At 43.3% G+C, this 27,603-nt stretch overlaps 1 protein-coding gene across 4 annotated transcripts in view; it reads left to right on the forward strand.

The window, feature by feature from the left end:
- The window catches only part of NBN (nibrin), an 80,385-nt gene that overhangs the window by 8,327 nt on the left and 44,455 nt on the right, over positions 1-27,603 (forward strand). For all 4 annotated transcript variants that reach the window (XR_006278731.1, XM_038390643.2, XM_043507636.1 and 1 more), the window contains exons 4-5: positions 6,011-6,170; positions 14,698-14,801. Coding sequence is in view for 3 of the 4 variants with exons in the window: in XM_038390643.2 (XP_038246571.1) it covers positions 6,011-6,170; positions 14,698-14,801 (264 nt within the window). In the remaining variant the exon portion in view is untranslated. The remainder of the gene's footprint in view (positions 1-6,010; positions 6,171-14,697; positions 14,802-27,603) is intronic.

Genomic DNA, 27,603 nt, shown 5'->3' on the forward strand with positions numbered 1-27,603 from the left:
CGCCCCTAACGCCCCCGAGATCCCACCCCCTATCCAACCCCCCCTGCTCCCAGTCCTCTGATTGCCCCGACTCCTATCTACACCTCCACCCTGACAGGCCCCCCGGGACTCCCACGCCTATCCAACCACCCTGCATTCCCTGACTACCTCCCCTAGAACCTCTGCCCAGTCCATCCAATCTCTGCTCCCTGTCCCCTGACTGCCCCCCCAGGACCTCTTGCCCCTTATCCAACCCCCCCGCTCCCCACTCCCTTACCATGCCACTCAAAGCAGCTGCACTGCCCGGCCAGAGCCAGCCTTGCTGTCTGCGCGGTGGCATAGCTGAGGGGGAGGGGGGACAATGGGGGAGAGGCTGGGGGTTAGCCTCCCTGGCCGGGAGCTCAGGGGCTGGACAGGACAGTCCCGCGGACCGTAGTTTGCCCGTCTTTGTCCCAAAGCAATTTATTCCAGTGCTTAACTACCCTGACAGTTAGGAAGTTATTCCTAATGGTCAACCTAAACCTCTCTTGCTTCAATTTAAGACCATTACTTGTCCTATCCTCAGAGGTTGAGGAGAATAATTTTTAAGAAAATAACTTATTACTGTAGAGTAAGCGTAAGTTAGTAGCAGTAATCAACACCTCAGTATTCAAAATATAAAACTTTCAAGAGATGTCTTAGCACAAAGGTTCCCAAGCACTTTTTGCTGTGACCCCCCCCATGGGTGTCACACAACAGCCTTGCCAACTCCCATTTATCTGAGGCAGCAAGTGACTCAGTAAATAGAGCGGCTCATGCCCAGGTTGACAGTAGGACCCAGCTGGTTCTGTCTTTGGAGGAGTCCATGGCAGCATGTCACAGAGAGGGTGAGGAGGCCTGGTCCTATCTCCCCCCGCCCTCAGTCCTTCAAGCTCCAGAGGGTTTAACATACATGGGCTGCGGCTGGCCAGGTGTCCAAGACGGGGCAGCAGGGAAGAGAGCACTCAGGGAGTCCTCAGTAATCTGTAAAGGGAGGAGGGGGAGAGCAGGAAGCTGCTGCGAGGACTGCAAGTCCCGGCCCTGAGGACTCCCTGTGTGCTCTCCCAGCTGCTGTCCTGTCCTTGCCTAGACACTCGGCTGGCCATGGTCCTATACCCCAGCTTGTTTCCCCCGCCCCCCGATAACCTTGTTGTGCTCTTCACCCCCCTTCCACTTTGAAAACCAATGACTTAGCATACAGGGGCCTGTTGATTTTATCTCAGTTTATAATGATTTGGAAGAGCTCTTTTCATATGCCATAGCCCCGTACTATGGATTGTAGTGCATCATTCTACATAATTCCCAGCACAATATCCAATAGTTCGACCTCTCCAGTTTCTAATGATAACCATTGCTGGCTATTGATGATATTTTTTCTCATGACTGGATGTCATTGTTCCGTTAATGTATGCAACTAAGCTACATAAGACATTTGTGCAGCTTGACATATCTGCCCTTTTTTGCTACAAAGGACAGAGGGAACAAGAAACTAGGAACATCTTCATGCAAAAACTTGCTAATGCATCCTCCCTCTCTTGCCATAGAAGGAGGAGGAAGATTAGCCCTCAAACTAGCTAATATATCAAGATATTCAGAGAGACAAGGTAGGTAAGGTAATACCTTTTATTGGACCAACTTCTGGTGATGGAAGGGACAAGCTTATATTACTTATATCCTGGGACCAACAAAGCTGCAACACTGCGAACGACATTCAGAGGCACAGCCACGTTTGTGTAACAATCTTGTATCTCTCTAATACAGCGGTGGGCAAACTATGGCCCGCAGACCAGATCTGGCCCCTCAGGGCTTTGGATCTAGCCAGCGGGATTGCCATCCAGTGGTGCCATGGGCCCTGCTCCGCTCCAGGAAGCAGCCGGCACCATGTTCCTGAGGCCCCTGGGGGGGCGCAGGGGGGCAGAGGGCTGAGCGCGCTGCCCTTGCCTGTGGGTACCTCCGCCGAAGCGCCCATTGGCCAAGAATGGGCAACCCCGGCCAGTGGGAGCTTCGCGGGTGGTATCCACAGGCAAAGGCAGCACGCTCAGCCCTCTGTCCCACGCTCCCGCAGGGGCCTCAAGCATGTGGTGACAGCCGCTTCCTGGAGCGGCATGGGGCTGGGTCCTGAGCAGGCAGGGAGCCTGCCCTGGCCCTGGTGTGCACCGCTGCCACCCCGGAGCCGCTCCAGGTTAGTGGCGCCCAGCTGGAGCCCACACCCTAAACCCCCCCTTCACCCCAACCCCCTGCCCTGAGCCCCTCCTGCACTCCCTCCCTGCACCACTGCCCCCTCCCATACTGTGCACCCCAACCCCCTCCCACACTGCACCCCAACCCCCTTCCCTGAGCCCCCTTGTACACCGCGCACTCCTCCTCTGCCCCAACCCCTTGCCCTGAGCCCCTTCCTGCACACCACACTCCCTCCCACACCCTGCACTCCCTCCCGCACGCCAACCCCCTGCCCCAGCCCTACATTCATGGCTCTGCATGCAAATTCCCCACCCAGATGTGGCCCTCGGGCCGAAGAGTTTGCCCACCCCTGCTTTAATAGCTATTAGCCCTGATGCCTTCCAGCTATCGGGAGCAGACATACTAAGAATTCCTCTCCCCACACTGCAGAACTCTACTGCTTTCTTCCCTCCCTCAGGAAAGTTAATGCTAACAGGATCCACAATAATTTGCCTGCAAAAATCCTAGCATTTTGAAGTTGGAGATGTATTTCTTGTGGAGTTGGGACTTCCTTTCTACCTTCCTTCCAATCCTCCTCCCAGTCCCAGGGTTTTATCTTCCTACTGTGGAGGCAGTGGTGCTGGAATAATTTTTATAGTCAAGGTGCTGAGAGCCATTGAACGAAACTGTAAACCCTGTATATAATGAAAACCACTTCAAGCTGGGGTGCTGCAGGATCCCTAGGTCCAGCACCAATGAGGGGATAAAGCTCTTACAATACTATATGATTCTTTAATAGAGCAGCAGAGGGGGAAATTAAGAGTCAAAGCCAAAGAAGAAAATGTGGGTTTCTCAGGCAAGACTTAAGGGATAGGAGACTTGATGAGGAAGAGTGATGCAGATTCAGATTAGAGGAGCTGTATAGAAGGATTTTTTACACTAACAGGAGAGAGAGGAAGCTGGAAATGTAAAGGGAATGGACAGAAAATTGAACTTGTAACAAATTTTAAAAAAGTATATTTCACACTTAATGGAGGGTTCTTAACCAGTGTAAATTTAAATTTAGGGTGAACAAAATGAGTGCATTCTTTAAAACAGTGACTTTCAACCTTTCCAGACCACTGAACCTCTTTCAGGAGTCTGATTTGTCTTGCAAACCCCTAAATTTCACCTCACTTAAAAACTACTTGCTTACAAGATCAGACACAAAAATATAAGTGACACAGCACACTATTACTGCAAATGTGCTTGCTTTCTCATTTTTACCATATCATTATAAAATAAATCAATTGGGATATAAATATTGTACTTATATTTCAGTGTATAGTATATAGAGCAGTATAAACAAGTAATTGCATGAAATTTTAATTTGTACTGACTGCTTGTGCATTTTATGTAGCCTGTTGTAAAACTAGGCAGATATCTAGATGAGTTGATGTACCCCCTGGAAGACTTCTGTGTACCCCTGGGGAACAAGTACCCTAGTTGAGAACCACTGCTTTAAAAGAAGCAACATCTATTTTAACTTGAATTTTACTTTGACATTTGTTAGTTATATATGTATTTTCTTTAATCAACTGTCCTATTCAGTATACTTGGCATATTTTGTTGATGCTATTAGACCTTAAAAGATCCACATAAATTTCCTTTCTGAACTTCCAGTCTCCTTGTCTTCAGGGTAGCCAATTAGGAGGGCTGCCTTGGAGTAAGGATTCCCAGGACTTTCAGGCTCCCCCAGCTCCTTGACAGTGGGAACCTTTGGAATTTCTGTTCCCTGAACTGCCTGGCTTCCAGACTCCCTGAGCTGCCCAGCTTGCTGCCTGCGGGGGCTCCATGCAGCTCGGAGAGCCCTGGAAATGTTTCAGACAGGAATTCGAGTTTTCAGACAGCTCTGTCTGCCTATAATGTTTCACTTTAACTATTTAGACTAGGACTGTCGATTAATCGCAATTAATTTACATGATTAACTGAAAACAATTTATTGCAGTTTAAAAAATTGTGATTAATCGCAGTTTTAATTGCATCATTAAATAGAATACCAATTGAAATTTATTATAAATATTTTTGTATGTTTTTCTCCATTTTCAACTATATTGATTTCAATTTCAACACAGAATACAAAGTATACAGTGCTCACTTTATATTATTTTTATTACAAATATACTGTAAAAATGATAAACAAAAGAAATAGTATTTTTCAGTTCACCTCACACAAGTACAGGAGTGCAATCTCTTTATTGTGAAAGTGCAATTTACAAATGTAAATTTTTTTGTTATATAACTGCACTCAAAAACAAAACCGTGTACAACTTCAGAGCCTACAAGTCCATTCGGTCCTACTTCTTGTTCAGCCAATTGCTAAGACAAACAAGTTTGTTTACATTTACAGGAGATAATGCTGCCCTCTTCTTATTTACAATGTCACCTAAAAGTGAGAGCAGGCGTTTGCATGGCACTTTTGTAGCTGGCCTTGCAAAGTATTTACTTGCCAGATATGCTAAACATTTGTATGCCCCTGCATGCTTTGGCCACCATTCCAGAGGACATGCTTCCATGCTAGTGACGCTTGTTTAAAAAAAAATAAAAAACAAACATTTTAATTAAATTTGGGACTGAACTCCTTGGGGGAGAATTTTGTCTCCTGCTCTGTTTTGCCCACTTTCTGCCATATATTTCATGTTAGAGCAGTCTCGGATAATGACCGAGCACTTTCATTTTAATAACACTTTCACTGAAGATTTGACAAAACGCAAAGAAGGTACCAATGTGAGCTTTTTAAAGATAGGTACAGCTCTGGATCCAAGGTTTAAGAATCTGAAGTGCCTTCCAAAATCTGAGAGGAATGATGTGTGGAGTATGCTTTTAGAAGTCTTAAAAGAGCAACGCTCCGTTGCGGAAACTACCAAACCACCAAAAAAGAAAATCAACCCTCTGCTGGTGGCATCTGACTCAGATGATGAAAATGAACATGCATGGGTCTGCACTGCTTTGGATCGTTATTGAGCAGACATGGACACAAGTCTTCTGGCATGGTGGTTGAAGCATGAAGGGACATAGGAATCTTTATTACATCTGGCACATAAATATCTTGTAATGCAGGCTACAACAGTACCATGCGAATGCCTGTTCTCACTTTCAGGTGACATTGTAAACAAGATGCGGGCAGCATTATTACCTGCAAATGTAAACAAATTTGTTTGTCTGAGCAATTGGCTGAACAAGAAATAGGAGTGAGTGGACTTGTAGACTCTAAAGTTTTACATTGTTTTATTTTTGAATGCATGAAATTTTAATTTGTACTGACTGCTAGTGCATTTTATGTAGCCTGTTGTAAAACTAGGCAGATATCTAGATGAGTTGATGTACCCCCTGGAAGACTTCTGTGTACCCCCGGGGTACAAGTACTCTAGTTGAGAACCACTGCTTTAAAAGAAGCAACATCTATTTTAACTTGAATTTTACTTTGACATTTGTTAGTTATATATATTTTTTGTACATAATTCTACATTTGTAAGTTCAACTTTCATGATAAAAAGATTGCACTACAGTACTTGTAATAGGGGAATTGAAAAATGCTATTTTGTTTTTTAACAGTGAAAATATTTTGTAATAAAAAATAGTGATCACTGTACACTTTGTATTCTGTGTTTGTACTTGAAATCAGTATATGTAGAATGTGTATATATAAATTGTAAATGTAGAAGACATCCAAAAAGATTAACATAAATGGTATTCTGTTATTGTTTAACAGCATGATTAATTTTTTTAATTGCATGATTAATCGCACTTAATTTTTTTAATCGCTTGACAGCCCTAATTTAGACAATTCTCTTCTGTAACTTGTTCCTTGCAGAGTAGAATATGAACCTTTGATTGTCTGCTCCTCGTGTTTAGAGGTTTCTGGGAAAACTGCTTTAAATCAAGCTATTCTTCAGCTTGGAGGCCTTGTTGTGAATGATTGGTCAGAAGAATGTACTCATCTTGTCATGATATCAGTGAAAGTTACTGTTAAGGTAGGTTGAATTTCTGTATGTTAATATGTTTTGTGACTTCAACATGAAAACGTATGGGGTGAAATCTTAGCACCCTATTGAAGTCAGTGGCAAAACTCTCCTTGACTTGAGTGAGGCCAGGTTTACACCCAGGAAAATGATTGCTTTCAAGTAAAGAGTCCTTAAAAACAAACTCAATATGAACCTTTAACTAAAATCAGAAGAGTCTGAAGTGTTTAGCAGTTAAAATATTTTGCAATTGTCCATTTTTGTGCATGATGTATTTTTCTCGGCTTTATTTTTTCTCTTCACTGTGGTATTTGAAAATGCAAAAGAAGCAGACCACTTAAGTAGGAATCAGAGGAACATAGGAGTTACTATATCATATTCTTAAGGTTGCAGTCCATAACATTTATTATCCTTAATGTCTGATAGAGGCCAGAACTGGATACTTTAAAGGAAGTGCAAGAAACCCTGTAGTGAATGGTTATGGAATAATCCGGCCATGGGGGTGGCGGGGCGGGGGAGGGGAGAGTTTCCTCCTAACTTGTAGTTAGAGGTTAGTTTCTATCCTCAAACATGAGAATGTAGGTCCTTTCTAGTTTTGTATGAAAATACTATGTAATGTAACTCTGTATGCTTTCATTAGACATTTAGATAAGAGCATGGATAAGACCATGTCTACACTATAAAGTTTGGCTGCCTCAAGTTACTTCGGCATAAAGCTATTGTATCTGCATACGCTCGTGTGTGTGCATATTTGACTCTTTTCATCTGTACTGCATGTACTCACAAGGAGTGCTTGTGCTGATGCATAGCGCGTTGCACCATAGTTAGGTGTCCCAGGGTGCAACTTGCCACTGTCCAGCACACTGTCTTTTGGCACATTGGCAATGCAGAAATGAGTTGTGCAGGGGTGACTGGGAACAAAGGGTGAATTTCCCAGCATGCAACTGTCTCCATCCCATAATGTCATCCATATACCATAATTTTTGAGCCTTTAAAAATTCTGCAAACCCGTGCATCCCTTCTCACTCTCCACCATCTCGGACAGAAGATGCAGTGCTCTGCACAGTTGTCATGTGTGTTGCAAACACAGGATGCACAGTCTTCTGCTATTGTATTTGCAGAGCTTCAAGAAGAACTGCATCAGTGGGGAACATGATAGATTTTGTGGAGGACAAATTGCTGTGGGAAATAGCGAGGAAAAAAATCAGGGTTATTGGTAGCATTCACAGAGCAGTTGCAAATGGTGAAGCACCACTCTGGGCCTGAGAAATGAGTCCTGACTGGTGGGATTGCCTCATAATACAGGTTTGGGATGAGAGCAGTGACTGCAGAACTTTTGGATGTGCAAGGCCACATACCTGGATCTGTATGCCAACGTTACCCCAATCCTCCATCTCATAGACATTGGACGAGAGCTGTAGTTACCGTGGAGAAATGAGCGGTGACTGCACTGTGGAAACTTGCAGCACCAGATTGATTTCCCACTCACTGGTAGCATTTTGGAGTTGGAAAATCCACTGGGCTATTGTCGGACAAGTGTGCAGGGCCATTAATTGTCTCCTATTATGCAGGACCATGACTCTCGGCAACATGCAGGACATAGTGGATGGATTTTCAGCAATGGAGTTCCCAAACTGCAGTGGAGTGATAGGTAGTATGATATGCTATACAACATAGTATATTGTATTTTGACACCCGCCCACCTTGCCCCAGAGTATTTCAACAGAAAGGGCTACTTCTCCATGGTTATGCAAGCATTGTTGGATTACTGGGGACACTTCACTGACATCAGTCTTGGCTGGTAAAGGAAAGACATGATGCTTGTCTCTTTAAGAACACAGAAAACTGCAGTCAGGGACTTTCTTTCATGGCTGGCGGATTACCATTGGTGATATTGATGAATAGTGATCCTGGGGGATTCAGCCTACTCCTTGCTTCCACGGCTCATGAAGCAATGTACCAGCCATCTCAACAGCACCAAGGCAAAGATTCAACTACATTTATAACTATTACACTGTGTTCATCTGTGATCCTATGAGTTCTGTCACACTGTACAAGAACAAGTAAGTGGGTACTTTCAGTACCGCTAGACATTCTGCAGCATATATTATGAATTAATAAAGATGAATTATTTCCCGAGGAATAGAATTTTGAGTAACAGAACCAGCGCATAGAAAAATCTCTGCAATTGAAAAGCAAATACATTAAAAACTTAATAAATTAATGGAACAGATCTTAAAGATCTGGGGAAAGAACATTTATGCCCATTTTAGTTACACATACAGGAACTGTGGCTCTGAGGTCAGTGTATGTGAAGCTGTGGTTGTACTGAGGGTCCCCTGGTGTGGAGTGGCAGTGGTAGCTGCTGCGGTTATTTGGAATGTTGAGGTGGATATATGCAGTTGCTATACTGGAATTCTCCATGGACTGCAAAGGGAGGTGAGCCTATTGTTGAACCTCTAGGCCCACAAGAGTCTGCAGCATCTGTATTTGCTGACAGTGAAGCCCCATTATGTCCTGGTGCATCTCCCTCTGCATTTCCTGATCTCCTGAGTCTGTCTCCTGTCCTCTTTCCTTCTCCAGTCTGAAATACTCACCCTCCAGCCCAATGCAGCACTGCCTTGCAGGATCTCGCTGAACATGTTATCTGGAGTCCTCTTGTTTTTTCTCTTTGTCTGACTCGAGTGTTTCGCAGGTGCGGAGGGGGCCGTAGCAGCTGCAGATAAAATAGAGGTACCATTGTTAGTATAGTAACAATGAAAAGCAAAAGTTAAAGTTCAGAACTCCCTTCCTTTGGTCTCCTAAAGTTTCACATATGACATGCTTGTTGACACTTCTGCTTCAGAGAGCTTTTGTGCAGTACCACTCACAGTACCAGCCAGGGTGAGGATGGCCTTCAAGGGATGAGGAAAATGAGGAAGACATTGCTCAGTTGCATGAAATTGACTATAGGGCTATAGCACTGAATGCTGGCACCATTTTCCACGACTGGGGGTGATTTTTAACTGTTATACTGAGAGTAGCAAAGGAAGAGAGATCACAGCTGCTCATGGCATCCTGAAGTTGCCCAGGTCTGTATGCTGCTAGCCTGTTTACTGCAGTGGTGCCTGCCAAAGTTATTGCTGACTGGTGTGGGGAAGTGTCTTGCTGCGGAGGAAGAAATAAGGCTGCCATCACTAGAAACCTTGGGAAGAGGATTGCAGAGTACCTCCACAAAAGTTTCATCTGGTTCCCTCAGGAGGATTCAAAGCACATCCCTGTGTACGTAAATAAATTGCTCCACATGACACATACTCCAACTCTCCTCATCTCACTCTACTGGGGAATGAAAAGCAGATAACAATGCTACCTCTTTTTTTTACCCTTACTACTTTTAGTATGAGTAAATTAATGAAAAATTGATAACTGTGAATCAGTGTAATGGGAAATACATTTATACACTTACCTGAGGTTCTTTCCCCAGCATCAGGTTTGCCCATGCTTGACTGCCAGGTCTGACTCTGCAGTGGAGTCTCAAACAGGTCCTGGCTTGCAGCACAGCTGAACCCCCTGGTCAGATGTCTCCTATCTTCATCCTTGCTGCTTGCACTGGGGCATGTGGCTTAGACTCCTCGGAAGTATCCATGGTGGTGGAGACTCCACCAAATATGGCGTGCAGTTCTTTGTCAAAGCGACAGGTCTGTGGCTTGGCACTGAATTGACCGTTGGGTTCCTTGGCCGTCTTATATACCTGTCAGAGTTCCTTCACTTTGCAGCAATGCTAATGATTCCTGTTGTGTTCCTTCTCCTGCATCCCCATGCAATCTACTCAGAGATGTACACATTTCTGTGGCTGGCTGTAACTGTACCTGCATAGCTTCTCCCCACAGGGCCAGGAGATTCAATATCTCTTGTCTACTACAGGCCAGAGCGTGTAGCTGTCGTGGTTGGTTGGGCAGTTGCATACAACAGAGAGCTGCTAGGTGTGCTTGAAAAGGCATTTAAAAAAAATAGTCAGGTTTTAAATGAGGGAAAGGTTCCAGTTGTCATACCCCTGGGCAATGGTGTTCACAATTGTGACCAGAGCAGTCAGTGCTGGGAATTGTGGGACAGCTGCTGGAGGACTGTTAGGGTCGACACAGGTAATGCAATGTCTACACTCACACTATGTCAACCTCAGAACATCAATTATGGCTCTTGCCATTAGGGGAGATGGTTTTATTGGTTCACGACAGGACACATACATTGATGGGAGACAAATTTAAATGTAGACACATGCACAGCTAGGTCAATGTAAAGCAGCTTACATCGACCTAACTTTGTAGTGTAATTCTTTTTTTGAAACTGTGGCAAATTGCCACACTACTATGATGGGTCTCGCGCTTTCTCTTCGGGGGGGGGACCGTTTCTTGCCCCTGAACTGGGGAATTAACTGCCCCACTAGTGTCCTAGAGGAGGGGAGTGGAGAGGGAGGGACCGGGGCCCGCCCTCTAGTCCGGGTCCCAGCCTAGGGGCCCTAGGGATAGCGGTAAACCACTTGAACTAGCGGTTCCTTCCCCTAGGCTATTTCCCTCTCCTGCCCTTCAGCTTGTGGGGCTTCCTGCCCTCCCTCTGCACAAACCAGGTGTCCTTTTACCTAGGGTCTTGGTCTTATTAGCCCACTACAGTGCTTCCCTCCAAACTGCTTTCTGCTTCAACTCCTCCAAACTGCTCTTTGTTCCAATGCCAATCCACTCTGCTTCAACTCCTCCAAACTGCTCTCTGCTCTAACACCAATCCGCTCTGCTTCAACTCCTCCTCTTGTCTGATTGGAGCAGGGGGGTTTTATCATGTGACTGGCTTCAGATGCTCTAATTGGCTTCATGTGCTTTAATCTATAGCAAACTTTCTTCCCTCTACAGGGAATAATGCTCCCTTCTAACACTCTTCTGCTGCCCTCTGGTCATGCTGTATCACAAAACTCAAGTCCTTGGCCTTGATAACCTGTGATTATAGTCAGTTGCGTAGGCTACTTATTAGAGCTGGCTAAACATTCACCATATTGTTTTTCCACCGCTTTTTGTCCTTCGAGCCAACGAGTGTGCTAGAATGAATGATTTCCAGGATTTGTATGGCGTGGTTTATCTGTTTTTTGTTTGGTTTGGTTTTTGTTTTCCAGTCTCAACTTTTCAAAACTTCCCCAACTGTGGAAAATAAAGTCAGTGTCTTCTATTTTCATTGTACAAATTTCTAAACATACAAAAACAAATATTTGGTAACCACATGGAGGATATTTTAAATGGTTATCTTTTAAAGTTAATTGGACTGTGGACTTCTACTTGTACAATTAAAATTCATTGGGTATCTTACTGAGGGTGTTTGAATAGGTTGATAGTTTTAACGGAAGTCAAGTAGCTATTTGGATGAGAGTTGTACAGTGAATACCCTTTAGAACTCTGACACTTTCCACATATTGAGCAGATGTAGCACTGATAGGAGGCAGAGTTTAGTAAACTATTTTTTTCTCTCTTTTTGACAAGAGGGTACAATTCTTCACTTGATCTATGTTAATAACTTCCTATTAGTTTCACCTCTACATCAAGAGAATAAAAGATAGGTTAGTTTTCTTTTCTAAAACTAGCACATTCAACTTAGGTCAGGTGTACACTACAGAGTTAAGTCAACTTCCATTGACTGTCATAAACTACTGTAATCTACATTGCTTGTGCAGGTTCACACAATGCTCCTTGTGTCGATGGAGCGCGTCCTCGGTGCTCTAGCACCAACAGAAAGAGCAGTGCACTCTGGGTAGCTATCCCACTGTACAAATCACTACCGTCTCCTTCTAGGAATTCTGGGATTGCAGTACATTACAGGGGTGGGCACACTGTCCCATGATGCAGTTTTCTCCGTCCTATAATTCCAAGGGCCTTCGACTACGTTTCATGCCATTTTTAAACCGCCCTTATAAACTTTTCACCCGCCATCTCTGCCTGAAAGCATGGATTCCACACTGCTCACCAGTCTTGTGATAAACATTATGAATACAATGTGGCTGATTCTTCAGTATGTCATGAGCTGGGAATCTGAACAGGAATCCATGGTGCCTGTCCCGCTGTGTGCTGTGGAAAGAAACAATTCAAGACTGATGTTGGCATTCACGGAACAGCTGCACATGATGGAGCGTTGCTGCTGGGCTCTGGAAACAAGCACCGGGTTTGGATTATGAAGACGAGAAATTGACCAATTTTAAAACTTTCTGGCTGTGAAATTGATCAAAATGGACATAAATTTGTTATGGCCTTATCCATAAGCTTTATCATCACTCCCGACCCTCTATTATCCGTTCCTGCCCCGTCTCCTTTCTGGCTATCCAATTCTGGTTTTTCATTTATTGTCTCTGTTCTCGCTATTTGCCTGATCTGACTATTGCAGCACTTCACAAACATGTCCTCCTTTCTCCTCGTTCGCCTCCATATCTGATGGAGGTACTCCGCTGCTGTGTAGAAGCTGGCCCTCAAGGGCACATCTGCAGAAGCAAAAGAAACAATACACAGAGTCATTATTGTTTGTGCACTCAGAGTCTTCAATTAAAAGTGATATATATGTCTTTCTCACTTTCCCTGGGCAAGCACGCAGCAGTCAGTCAAACATTAAACAGGGGGAGTTCGGCCCGGGGGGTGGTGGTGCAAGATGGGACAAGGGGTCTGGGTGGTTTCAGAAGGGGATCAGTACAAGTGCCTAGGGACAATATTATAAATACTAAAAAGAAAGAGGAGTACTTGTCACCTTAGAGACTAACAAAACTGAAATCACACTACTGAGGGTAACCGAAGATGCAAGAGTGCATCTCCTGCATGCATACGGCTTTGGACCAGGTCTGTATGCTGCTTGCCTGTGTGCTGCTTTACTTACTCCAGAAGTAGTTGCTGATTGGCACTGCAAAGTTTCCTATAACTGGGAAAGAAACAAAGCAGCTCTGCCAAGGAACTGTTGGCAGAGAATTGCAGATTATCTGCAAGAAAGTTTCCTAGAGATCTCTATGGAGGATTCCTGGGAGATCTCAGTGTGCATTAACCAACTTTTCTGCAGGGCCCCCACTGCGTAGCCAGACAAGGGAATGTGAAGCAGATGCAAACAGTATCTAGTGTTGTTAATTTTGATCCCTTCTCCCACATGCACCATGTAACATAATAAAGAACATCTCTATCTCATGTGACCATGCACTATCAAAAAAACAGACTACTTACCAATTCAGGCATGCCACAGCTGGACTGCTGGGACAGGCTACACCCTTCCAGAGTCAAAAAGAGGTATTGGCTCACCTTGCCAACAGATGAGCCTGTTGCGGTCCAATCTCCTCATCCACTACTTTGTCCTTGGGGTTGACTCCGCTGGCCACTGCCTCCATTCCCCCCAAAGTATCCATGGGGCTCCTGGCAATAGAGGATAGGTTGCTGCGAGGATGGTGTGCAACTCCTTGTAGAGACTGCATGTTTTCAGTGCCGCACCAGAACAACGGTTGGCCTCCCTTGCCCTCTGGTATGCCTGCATGAGCTCCTTGATTTTAGCACGGTGCTGCTGTGTGTCCCTTTTATGCCCCTTCTCATCCATGCCACGAGCAACCTGCTTATAGGTGTCAAAGTTCCTTACAGCTGGATTGGAGTTGTGACCACAGCCTTCTCTCCCCACAGACCCAACAGATTCAACAACTTTGTTATATTCCAGGTGGGAGCGCATTTACTGCAGAAAGCCATCATGGTCAGCTGGAAAGATGCGATGTGAGCTGTCCATGCTGAGCAAACAGGAAGTGGAATTTCAAATATTCTCAGAGCTTTAAAGGCGGAGGGGTGTATGCCTGTGTACCTGACTGCAGGGCAGCAGAGTAGAAACTGCTTACCTTGAGCATGATGGGCATTGTGGGACACCTCCTGGAGATCACTTAGAATGACATAAGCAAGCACAGTGTCTACAACATTGTCGCAAAAAGCTCTATGCTGCTTGTCAGGGTGGTTTTATTATATCGGCATAGCAGGAGAGTTAAATCGGTGGGAGGACCATTGTTGTGTTTACACCTCCATTGCTTTGTCAGTGAAATCTAACTTCTGTCTATAAAACTGTAGCGTAGACAAGGCCTTAGAAATTTCAAACAACTATATAGAAAAGAGATGTTAGCTGTCATTTTACCCGCCATTTAATATTTAAATATTCTATTTTGTAAATTTGCATGTATGGCTCTTTTGTGGCGAAATAAGTCTGTTTGTATAAAATCACTGATTTTCCTTTTTCTAATTTTTTTTAAAGATTGCTCGCCTGTAGGTTAGTAATAAAAAGGGTATTCCATTTAATGGCTTTTGTCAACATAATTCCAATTATGAAGAATAAGTGATGGCTGTAAGAACAAAACTATTTGTTTTTTAGTTTGTTCACATTAACCCGAGTAGAATGATCATGCACTTAGGTAACTCACATTCCACATTTGAGACCTTATATAAATATTAGATTTCAATACCATTTTTTGTGTGACAGCATATTGTGCTTGAATTGTTAAGTGTGGCAATGAATCTTTCCTTCTTTTCAGACTATATGCGCTTTGATTTGCAATCGACCAATTATAAAGCCAGAGTACTTTGTGGAATGTATCAGAGCCATTCAATCCAAGCAGCAGTTGCCAAAACTGGAAAGGTAAAAGGCATGTTTTCAGTACAACAAAGTTGCATTTAACTTGCTATTTTTTGATTTAATACTTGCATTACTTGCGGGCTAGATTAATCATCTTTTCACATTTTGTTTTTCAGCACCTATTTTCTGAAGTTATACCATTATATTACAGATAAATACTTATTTACTCCTAAAATGAGAAGCCCCATAAGCTTGTCCTGTTCAGATGTATCTGCCATGTCTTATTGCATATGGAATAGTCTGTATTATTCAGCACCACAGGATAGTCTGATATTTACTTGTTATAACGTATGCATTTATATGGCACATAACTACCCGATGAAAGAGCTAAATTAATGTATAATAGCATTGTTCTAGTTATGTCTTCCAGAGTATAGAGAGGTTTTTACCTTTTTTTTTATTAAAAGACCTAATTTCAACTAATATAAAGATGCTGTGATCAATTCAGTATTTTTTTGTTATTCACCTTCTTGCCCTGTGGAACGAAGTAAAGTGTAGCACCAAAAAAAGTTTTGATTGAAATAATTTGAGTTGCAGCAGGCTGTTAATTTGAAACATTTTACGTTCTGGTAATTTTCTTGCCTCGATCCCTGAGGAGTTAAAAATCTTAATATATAAATGTGAGTTCTTGGTGTTCATTAGCTGCTTAGAAATCTTACTAGCTCTACCTAGGCCTCATTTTTAGAGGTTGCCATAGAGATCTCTATGGTAATATAGTCAAAGCAGCATGTATACTCTTTTGGGAATAGATACACGAAAAATCTTATTGTCTTGTTTTAAAATTATATAAAGCTTATCTGAATTTGAAAACTTATTCTTTCACTATTTTTTCAATTTGTAAGACTAAGTTCATTTTAAGCTTTGGTCATCAACAAAAATAGCCCAAATATGTTCAGTTGCCTGAAATATCAAATTTTTGTGCTTTTGTCTGAAGTTAAAATAAGATTAATATGCCACTAGATAACAAGGGCTAGGTCATGATCTCATATGGAAGAATCACTTTTTATCTTGTTTAACCAGATGATATGCCTGTGGAGTACCTCATTTTACAAGATCAACAGGGTGCGTACTTGGCTGTATCACATGAATACCCAATGCAAATTACACTTAGTTCATGCCTGTGCATCTGAGATTGTCATTTGGTCATGTATATTTCACGTTCTTAGAAATTTAAGAACATAGTGTCAGACTAGAAAAGACTAATGGTCCATTTTAGTCTGCTCTCCTACCTCTGCCTTCAGCTAATATCAAATGCTTCAGACAAAAAGCATTATGCACTTCATTTACACAGAAGTTATTCTGGAATAAGGTAGGGTATGAATTTAAAGTGCTGTAATTATTCTAGAACAGTTCCATATATGGATGCTCTTATAAACCCTTTTTTCCTTGTTAAGCTTAATCTTAAACTAAACGGGCAATAACTCTGAATCATGAAGATGAATAGATCTTGTAATTTTATGCTAGCTAGTGTAACTGTAGGTGCTGTTCTTCTATTACTAATTTTTACCTAAAATGTTTGCCTCATTAATAGTCTGTGACATTAAACATCATAAGTGGAAGGGGTGTTAGTTACCTTTGATATGTTCTGAAATTAAAGACAATATAAAATAAAGTCAAAACAATACATGGAAGTGGTTAGGATTTATGACATAAGAAAAATAAGGTTTGCTGAGTTCTAACATACTTATTGGAAGACGATCCTTGAGAAGCCATCTTTCATTTTCTATAGTTAAGCAATCCTGTTTTTCCTTCATATATTCTTTTAAATTTGTGAGTAATGGACCCAAGATTACATCACTGGGAGGGTAAGGTGGGGGTGGAGGGGTTGGGAGTTTTGTTTGGGGTTTTCTTTGGTTGTCTCAGATAAATGGAGTCTATTTAGATGTTGAAGGGCTGCTGGAAAGCCAGGAAGAGAGATTTAATTTTGGTCTTAATATGTCTGAAGCTAATCATTAATCTAATGTTTTAAAGAAAAATTCCTGTTAAATCAAACAATTCTCAATGGAGTATAGCATCATTGAAGAAGCATTACAGTAAGCTTATGTGAACTTGCAGTTTGTATGAAAGAACTGTGTGTTTTGAAAATTGCTAAGAATACTTTGTCAGAGTAATACAAGTATTTCTGGACCAGTAAACTTTTCAAAGTATTAGTTCTGGACTGGTGGCCAGAGAAGAATTTATTGCAGTAGTTACTGGCCATCCCTATCTTTTTAAAATTTAATGGCACATCAAGCTCAGTCATTATTCAGAATAATTAGTTCATTTCCTTTTAAGTTACAAAAGATTTAAAAACAAAGATACTTGATACCTGAGAATTTTTCCTTCTCACTCATAGATACTAAGGTCAGAAGGGACCATTCTGATCATCTAGCTGACCTCCTGCACAGCGCAGGCCACAGAATCTCACCCACCCCTCCTATGAAAAACCTCACCCATGTCTGAGCTATTGAAGTCCTTAAATCATGGTTCAAAGACTTCAAGGAGCAGAGAAGACTCCCTCAAGTCAACCATGCCCCATGCTACAGAGGAAGGCGTAAAACCTCCAAGGCCTCTCCAATCTGCCCTGGAGGAAAATTCCTTCCCGACCCCAAATATGGCAATGGGCAAGATTCACCAGCCAGATACTACAGAAAATTCTTTCCTGGGTAACTCAGATCCCATACATCTAATATCCCATCTCAGGGGATTTGGCCTATTTACCCTGAATATTTAAAGATCAATTACTTACCAAAATCCCATTATCCCATCATACCATCTCCTCCATAAACTTATCAAGTAGAATCTTAAAACCAGATAGATCTTTTGCCCCCACTGCTTCCCTTGGAAGGCTATTCCAAAACTTCACTCCTCTGATGGTTAAAAACCTTCATCTGATTTCAAGTCTAAACTTCCTGGTGGCCAGTTTATACCCATTTGTTCTTGTGTCCACATTGGTGCTGAGCTGAAATAATTCCTCTCCCTCTCCTGTATTTATCCCTCTGATATATTTATAGAGAGCAATCATATCTCCCCTCAACCTTCTTTTAGTTAGGCTAAACAAGCCAAGCTCCTTGAGTTTCCTTTCATAAGACAAGTTTTCCATTCCTCGGATCATCCTAGTAGCCCTTCTCTGTACCTGCTCCAGTTTGAATTCATCCTTTTTAAACATGGGAGACCAGAACTGCACACAGTATTCTAGGTGAGGTCTCACCAGTGCCTTGTATAACGGTACTAAAACCTCCTTATCCCTACTGGAAATGCCTCTCCTGATGCATCCCAAAACCGCATTAGCTTTTTTCACAGCCATATCACATTGGCAGCTCATAGTCATCCTATGATCAATCAATACTCCAAGGTCCTTCTCCTCTTCCGTTACTTCTAATTGATGCGTCCCCAACTTATAACTAAAATTCTTGTTATTAATCCCTAAATGCATAACCTTACACTTCTCACTATTAAATTTCATCCTACTACTATTACTCCAGTTTACAAGGTCATCCAGATCCTCCTGTATAATATCCCGATCCTTCTCCGAATTGGCAATACCTCCCAGCTTTGTATCATCTGCAAACTTTATTAGCACACTCCCACTTATTTTGCCAAGGTCAGTAATAAAAAGATTAAATAAGATTGGTCCCAAAACCGATCCCTGAGGAACTCCACTGGTAACTTCCCTCCAACCTGACAGTTCGCCTTTCAGTAGGACCCGTTGCAGTCTCCCCTTTAACCAATTCCTTATCCACCTTTTGATGTTCATATTGATCCCCATCTTCTCCAATTTAACTAATAATTCCCCATGTGGCACAGTATCAAATGCCTTACTGAAATCTAGGTAAATTAGATCCACGGCATTTCCTTTATCTAAAAAATCTGTTACCTTTTCAAAGAAGGAGATTAGGTTGGTTTGGCACGATCTACCTTTTGTAAAACCATGTTGTATTTTGTCCCATTTACCATTGACTTCAATGTCCTTAACTAATTTCTCCTTCAAAATTTTTTCCAGGACCTTGTATACTACAGATGTCAAACTAACTGGCCTGTAGTTACCCGGATCACTTTTTTTTCCTTTCTTAAAAATAGGAACTATATTAGCAATTCTCCAATCATTCGGTACTACTCCTGAGTTTACAGATTCATTAAAAATTCTTGCTAATGGGCTTGCAATTTCAGGTGCCAATTCCTTTAATATTCTTGGATGAAGATTATCTGGGCCCCCCTGATTTAGTCGCATTAAGCTGTTTCAGTTTCGCTTCTACCTCAGATATGGTAATATCTACCTCTATATCCTCATTCCCATTTGTCATACTACCATTATCCCTAAGATCCTCTTTAGCCTTATTAAAGACTGAGGCAAAGTATTTGTTTAGATATTGGGCCATGCCTAGATTGTCTTTAACCTCCACTCCATCCTCAGTGTTAAGCGGCCCCACTTCTTCTTTCTTAGTTTTCTTCTTATTTATATGGCTATAGAACCTTTTACTATTGGTTTTAATTCCCTTTGCAAGGTCCAACTCGACTCCACTTTTAGCCTGTCTCACTTTATCCCTACATGTTCTGACCTCAATTAGGTAGCTTTCCTTGCTGATTCCTCCCATCTTCCACTCCCTGTATGCTTTCTGCTGCTTCTTAATCACCTCACTAAGATGCTTGCTCATCCAGCTTGGTCTACAACTCCTTCCTATGAATTTTTTCCCCTTTCTTGGGATACAGGCTTCCGATAGCTTCTGCAGCTTTGATTTAAAGTAATCCCAGGCCTCCTCTACCTTTAGATCCATAAATTCTTCAGTCCAATCCACTTCCCTAACTAATTTCCTTAATTTTTGAAAGTCAGCCCTTTTGAAATCAAAAACCCTAGTTGCAGATTTATTTTTGTTAATCCTTCCATTTAGTTTGAACTGAATTAGCTCATGATCACTTGAGCCAAGATTGTCCCCTACAACCATTTCTTCTATGAGGTCCTCGCTACTCACCAAAATTAAATCTAAAATGGCATCCCCTCTAGTCAGTTCAGCAACTACTTGATGAAGGAATCCATCAGCTATCGCATCTAGGAAAATCTGAGCCCTATTATTATTACTAGCACTGGTCCTCCAATCTATATCTGGGAAGTTAAAGTCTCCCATGATCACGCAGTTTCCATTAGTATTTACTTTATTAAAGACATTAAAAAGGGCTCTATCCATATCCAAATTAGATCCCGGAGGTCTATAGCACACCCCAAGCACTATCGTAGGAGAGGCTTTACTAGTTTTCTTCCCCAATGTAATTTTTGCCCACACGGACTCTGTCTTATCCATTGCATCGCTTCTTATTTCTTTACATTCTACCTCATCATTGATATACAATGCTACTCCACCACCTTTAGCTTTGTTTCTGTCTTTCCTAAAGAGCACATACCCTTCAATACCTGTAGTCCAGTCATGACTACTATTCCACCATGTTTCTGTTATCCCTATAATATCTGGTTTCACTTCCTGCACCAGTAGCTCTAGTTCCTCCATTTTGTTACCTAGGCTCCTCGCATTGGTGTATAAACAGCTTAATTTTTGCTGTTTGGCCTCGCTCACATTTTGTACCCTATTAGGCACAGTCATTCTACAGCCAGTATAACCTATTAGACTAGTATCCACACCGCCCTCGCTCCTTATATACATTCTCCTACCCATGGCTGTATCCTTTCTTACTTCGTCTTCTTCCCTCTCAATGCTAAAATCTGGCTTGGAGATTTCCTGGACATCTCCCATCCATCTCCCCCTAATTCCTAGTTTAAAGCTCTCTATCAGTTGTGCCAGCCTCGATCCTAGAAATCTATTTCCTTCCCTACTGAGATGAAGTCCATCCCGAGAGAACTGTCCTCTGTCCATGAATGCCTCCCAGTGGCCATACATCCCAAAGCCCTCCTTATAGCACCACTGCCTAAGCCATCTGTTGACAGTCATAATCTTGTCACACCTTTGTTGCCATTCTCTAGGAACAGGAAGGATCCCGCTAAAGATCACCTGAGCCTCAATTTCCTTAAGCGTCTTCCCCAGCCAGGCATAGTCTCCCTTAATACTTTCCAGGGAGAATCTAGCCATATCATTTGTTCCCACATGAAGGATAATTAGGGGATTCTTTCCCGCTCCCTTGAGGATCCTTTTCAACCTCAGGTCTACATCCCATATCTTAGCACCCGGAAGACAGCACACCCCTCTATTCTCTGGATCAGCTCTAGTTACAGGCCTATCTATTCTTCTCAATAAAGAGTCCCCGATCACATAGACCTGCCTTTTCCTGGTGACAGTGCTATTCTCCAGTCTCTCCCCTGTTCCCTCTCGCTGCAAGTTCTTTCCATTCCTATTTTCCCTTATAATCTTCTTCAACCCATCCTGTATCCTCCTGGGGCTCATATTTGGTGTAGTCTCCCTTGACTCTTCCGCTTTTCCTATAGGACTAGCCTCTCTTCTCTTCTTCCTTACCCTTCCACCTTCAACAAGTACCTGCTGAGCCCCTTCTTCATTTTCCAACTCTGCAAACCTATTCCTAAGCTCTATTTCTCCTTCACTAGCCCGTCTTTTCCTCTGCCTGGTTCTTTTAGTCACGTTTCCACTGACCACTTTCCTCACCCAGTCTCCCCTCAAAATTCCCCAGCCCTGCTTCCATCCGTGAGTCTGAGCTTTTCCCTTCAGATACCTCATATCTTTGCTCCATCATCTGCTCAAACCCCTTCCTAAACTCAACGAGACTTTCCACCTGCATCTCCAAACCTCGGATCTTTTCCTCCATCAGCTCTATCAGACGGCATTTCATGCAGAAAAAACTTACCGGTTCTCCCCTCCAGGATCATGTACATACTACAGCTTCCACATCCAGTCATCCTCAATGTGTCTTCCACTACAGGAGTCACTCCCACAGCTGCCTCCGTATCTGTCATCGCCTTTCCACCTAAATGCTGTTAATCTGGGAAACACAAGCCACATCAAAAAGACCACCGCCCCCAGCAAAAGCAAACCCCAAACAAGCATCACAATACAAACTCCCCTTGCAAACTCCCACTCAAACTCCCCTGTTCAGAGCTCTGTTTACTAGCTGCTGCAGCTGTCTGTGCCTCTGCCTGACTGGCTGGCTGGCTACCTTTATAGAACCCCTAGTCAGAAGCCCCACCCCCTAAGCAGGGCTCAGCTGCTCTCCCAGCAACTCCTACAACTGAATAGCTATGAAAGCTTAAGAGAGCTAAATTATGACCAAGATACTGTAGTACCTTGACCTAGAGCAGAACTTTTCTTCTTTTTAAAACCAGTGGTGACAGATCTGCATGCTACAGAACTTCCAGGAGATCTAGTGATGTTGTCCAAGATCACTAAGTTGCTAATGAGAAGAAATCCATTTATAGTGTAAACTGTGATTAGTGTATCATAGAATATCAGGGTTGGAAGGGACCTCAGGAGGTCATCTAATCCAACCCCCTGCTCAAAGCAGGAGCTATCCCCAATTTTTGCCCCAGATCCCTAAATGGCCCTCTCAAGGATTGAGCTCTCAACCATGGGATTAACAGACCAGTGCTCAAACCACTGAGCTATCCCTCCCCTGTACATTTGGTGTACATTAATGGTACTCCATTATCTAGCTGTAAAGCTACTGTTAATGTGTATTGCCACTGCATATGCTTCTGAAAATCAGGGTATATAATGACCATTCTAACTACAGATGTGCTAAAAGGTTAAATGCTTCCTAAAATAGAATTTTACGGATATTTTTTCTTCCCATCATTTTTGTTAACTGTTAAAGCCCCCCAGTGGAATTGAACTTCACTAAACATGATTGACACTGAAGTGTATCTATCATTTAGCTTTCAAAGAGATACCTATGCATCAAGCAGGATGAGACAGCTCATATAATAAACAGATCTATATTTAAAATAATTACAGTATCTCAGAATGGATGATCCTTAAGATGTAATTTTCAGGGAGCTATTATAAACGTACTTAGCAGCTGCTTGTGTTAAATCTCCAAAAACTCCTTTTAATTTTCACAAATATCATATCTGCTTCCTTCTTACACCTCAAAAAAGGCGGAGGAGGGGGATTTGGCTGTATATATTAATTAATGTTCTTAGGCAGTGCCAAAGGCCCTGTGGGAGAAACACTTTTCCACTGATCATTAGGCTAGGAAAAATCATAATGTTCAGAAGCCTGAGTCTATCAGAAAGCCAGCATGAGTGAAATTACATCAGGTACTCCTGAGGAAATTCTGCTCCAAAAAATTAAAAAATTCTGTGCACAATATTTTAAAATTCTTCAAAATTCTGCAAATTTTGTCAACAAATATGGAGGCTTCTGCATGGCAGTGGGGAGCACCCTGCAGTCATTCCCCTACCCCCTAATGACACGGATTTGGCGTTGAGGCTACACTTTATTTACCCTGACGCAGTGCAAGGGCTGGGTGTGCCCCCGAAACACCCTGGGGCCCTGCCTCTCTATACCAGGTGTGGGCAGGATCCAAATGTGGAGGAGCTTAGTGTGGAGGGACCCAGGTGGGAATGAGAGGGTTCTGAGTGGGGCAATCTGGGTGTGGGTGGCTCAGTTGGGGGTCTGGTGTGGGGGGGAATCTATGGGGGTCCAGGTGTAGCTGGTTGGGGTTCAGCAGGGGCGGTCTGGGGAGAAATCGGAGGGGCTGGGGGAGTGGGGCATGCTGGATTGGGGGGTCCGGGTGCAGCTGGTTCGGGCTCTGTGGCATGGGTTCTGGGTGCAGGGGGTTCATTGGAGTGGTCCAGATGTAGTGGGATGGGACTCGGGGGGAGGGGTTGAGTGTGGGGAGCTCAGCGAAGAGTGGTCTGAGTATAGGGGTGGGGTGTGATCCCCTGTGGTGCCGCCTGGAACTCGGGTACCACTGAGCCCTGTGACCTACCAGCCTGGGCTCCCTCTCGCACTGTGCTGCTGTAACAAGTTGCAAAGCCCTCCAAGCTTGCACTTTCACCAGCATTCACACAGGTAGGGACATACCCAGCTGCAGTCACATGCAGGCTCTCTAACCACCAGCCTCCCAGCTGAGGACCCCAGAGCAGTACTGGCCTTCCCTGGTCATATCTGGCGAGTTATGAGTTTAACAGCTGATCTGCCTCTCCCTCAATGTGAAGAGGACCGTGCACACTTGTGGTAACCAAGCTGAGGTTTTCCCCAGACACCTTAGTCAAACACACTCTGGTTTGGATTAAAACCTAAAATGAGTTTATTAACTACAGAAGGATAGATTTTTAAGTGATTATAAGTGAGAGCAAACAGATCAAAGCAGATTACCTAGTAAATAAACAAAACCTCAAACTGAGCTTAACACACTAGATAGGCAGGATATGAATTAGCAAATTCTCACCCTGAGTGATAAACAGGATGTCAGATTCTTAAGGCACAAGCTGCCTTGGCTTTGCAGCTTGGGTTTCCCAGGTTGTCATACACAGGCTAGAAATCCCTTTAGCCTGGGACATCACTTCCCTCTCTGGTGTTTCCAGGTGTGGTGTTGTAGGGAGAGTGAAGTACCATCATGATGTCATTTCCCCCTTTTATATCTTGTTCCCACTTGCTGGAAAGCTCTTTTGCTGTGACCTGGGTCAAACAGTTCCCATTGTGTAGTACTATCTCTGAGAGGTTTCTGTTCTACACAGTTCCTGGGGTAATCCTTGTGCTTGTGTGCATTTCCTCAATAAGCCATTAACATTGTTTGGCCTTTTTACTGTTGTACCTGAAAGGCTACTTGTGAGTGTTTTCAACCTCACAACATGTTTCAGTAACACATACATAGCCAAACTTCATAACTTCACATATGATGATAACACATACAATCCAATGAGATATTACTATCTAGCAGATCAAGACTTTTAGAATGATACCTCACAAGGCATACTTTGTACAAAATATATCCTAATTACATGACAGTGGTGAGTATTGGGTTGCCAGGGTGTCAAGTGGGGGTCCAGATGCATGGAGAGTCGGTGGGGGAGCAGATCCCATACAGTGACCCCTCCCTCTGTGGCTGAGGAACAATGGGGGCAGGAAGTATGGGGGGGGAGGGGTGCAGAGCTTTCTGCATCCAGCGAAGGTTTCTGGGAGTGGATCTATCCTGACCTTGGCTGCTCCATTCAGGGGAAGAGTAAGTCCCATTTTCCCCAGCCCAGCTGGAACTAATTGCCGAGTCCGGTAGAAGGTAGGACCCACCAGCCAAGGCATCATACACCCTCCTTCTCCCAGCAGTGATTTACCTCTTGTCAGCTGCTCTGGATGCCCAAAACAACACCCCTGTGGTGCTGGGGAGGGGCATGTGACCGCTCTTGCAGCTTCCCTTTGCTTCCCTGTCAGAGAGTTATTTTTCTGTGGGGAAGCAAAGAAATCTGCAGGGAACATGGTTTCTGTGTGCATGCAGTGGTGCAGAATTCCCCCAGGAGTAATTTAGGCTAAAAGGGAAGGGGAAAAAAACAGAACTGACTTGTAATTAAAAATCCCAGTTCATTAGTCAACTCATGTGTCTTACCTGAAGATGAAAATGAAAATTTGCCACTTACCTCACTTTCTTTGTAAATTCCAGCCGATGGCAGGAAAATAGGATAGTACCCCCACGAAGTCCATTACTCTACTAAATTCTGTTTCTGTTCAGTTTAGTTGTGTTCTGTGCTACACTTGGCTAATATGTTCTGCAAACCTACTACTCCTGATTCATATAAATTCTAAACTCTCTCTTCTAATACAAGGATCTCAAGAAGTGACATTTGAGTAAAATATAAACCCAAATCTACTTCACTATGCTGTGCACATGCATGTGTGGAATAACTGTTATTGATTAATCTGTGCTTTGTTCTGTCATTCTCTGATATGAGGCCCTGATGCTGCAAATACCTATGTTTTGGTGCTTAAACTGTAAGCACGTGAGTAGTCCTACTGAAGACAATGGGACCACTTGTGCTTAAAGTTGAGCACAAGCTAAAATGTTTTCAGGATTAGTGCCTAAATTGTAGATTTTTGGGAAGCAGTAGTCATGTGTCTATCTGTACTAGCATTCCACTGGACTCTGTAAAATAAATATGCTGAATCCAGTTTATCCATTGGGCCACTGAAAAACTGCTTTTCTGCTCTACATGTTAATGTGAGAAGCATCTTTTATCACCGGCCAGAACAGGAGAAATGGGTAGTTCTTCGAGACGTGTCCCTGTGGGTGCTCCGCTTTAGGTGAATCTGCACCCCTGCGCTTGTAATCTAAGATTTTCAGTAGCAGCGTCTGGTTGCATCACACATGTACTGTCCCTGTCTTGTGCCAACTCTGGTGGTTACATGGTGGTTACGTAGTGTTTTGCGTACCCCCGCCCCAGCTCCTTCTCTACCACCCTTGGCTTGCAGATGGAGCATTTGGCAGTGCCTCTGAGATTTATCTTTAGCCTATCTTAACTTTTGAATACTAGTTAGTTAATTAGTAGTTAGTTTACTACCCTAAATCTTCCCTGTTTGTTCTTAAAATTTCTTGTAACTTAGGAATTTAAGTTTCAGTTTTTAGGAGATCCCTTAGTGTAGTATAGTTACTCTCCCTCACGGGAGAAACACTATTCTAAAGGAACCTCCCCACCCTCAGGCGTCGGTTCCCAAAGGCAGCATCTGACAGTTTCCCTGCCACCCTCTCAGAGGAAGGAACACTTTGCTAAAAAGGTAACAAAGAAATGGGCTTCGACTTCCCCTCCTCAGGAATCGGACAAAAAAAGATGTTCCCCGACCTGTCAGACCCCATCGGTGCTGACCACACCAAGACCATCCACCTCTGAGATAGCGGGACCATCTGGTACCATGTGAGCCAAAGACCCTAAGCAGGCTGGCTTGGAAAAAGGCACTAAAGGGAAACCTACCATCCCTGCCTCAGTACTGCTGGAGTCACTCTCACATGTGGCACTGAGCAGCTTCACAGTGCTTCAGTCTATGGCGCCACCTTCTGCCTCCACTGCACATAAAGCACAACCCTCAGCACCAACAACCACGATAAAGATCGATACTGCCGACAATACCCCTCCTCAGTACTGCCATAGTTTCTCCACCATAAAGATCTTTTGGTATCCCTGGCACCAGAATCTCTTCTCTTCGGTACCGACCTTACTAAAGCATGCTCAGTACCATGCCAACTTACTTCATTACCCAGATCAGCTCCTCCTTTATCCAGTGATGAAGATGATGAAGGGAAAAAGTACTCATTCCTCGCCTATCCACACAGCTTCCAAACTGGGTCCACCAAACATCATGAATACCAGCCCAGACTGAAACTCAAGGATGGTACAGACACCCAGGGATGCCACCACTAATGCTATTCCCACACCACAGTGGCCTCATTGAGACCCATGGGCAGTATACCACCAACACTATACGAAGCCTCCCAGTTCATACAGAGAGAGGGTGAGACATTCCCTATCACCCTGTGTACCTGGACCCTCTGAACCTTCAGAAGAGGCAGTTGAAGAACTGGAGGAGAGTTTGGACCAAGACTTCACCCCAGCAACCAATTTTTCATCCTCCTCTCCAGATGAAGCCATTATGCTTCCACCACTCACTATGGGGGACAACTTGAAATAGTTCCAGGAACTGTTTAAGAGGATTGAGGATTCATTAGGGATTCTGTTGGAGGAAGTTGAGGACATCCTCCAGACTTCAACTTCTTCCAAGATTTCCCTACAAATAAACAAGGCTCTCATGGACCCAGCCAAGACAGAGAGGCAACAATTCCACCCACCTATAAAAGGGCAGATGAAACATATTACGTTCCTTCCAAGGGAATGGAATTTTGTTCTCACATCCCACACCAAACACTCTGGTGGTAGTGGATGTGA

Source organism: Dermochelys coriacea, chromosome 2 (genome assembly GCF_009764565.3).
Source record: "Dermochelys coriacea isolate rDerCor1 chromosome 2, rDerCor1.pri.v4, whole genome shotgun sequence".
NCBI classification, from domain to species: Eukaryota; Metazoa; Chordata; order Testudines; family Dermochelyidae; genus Dermochelys; species Dermochelys coriacea.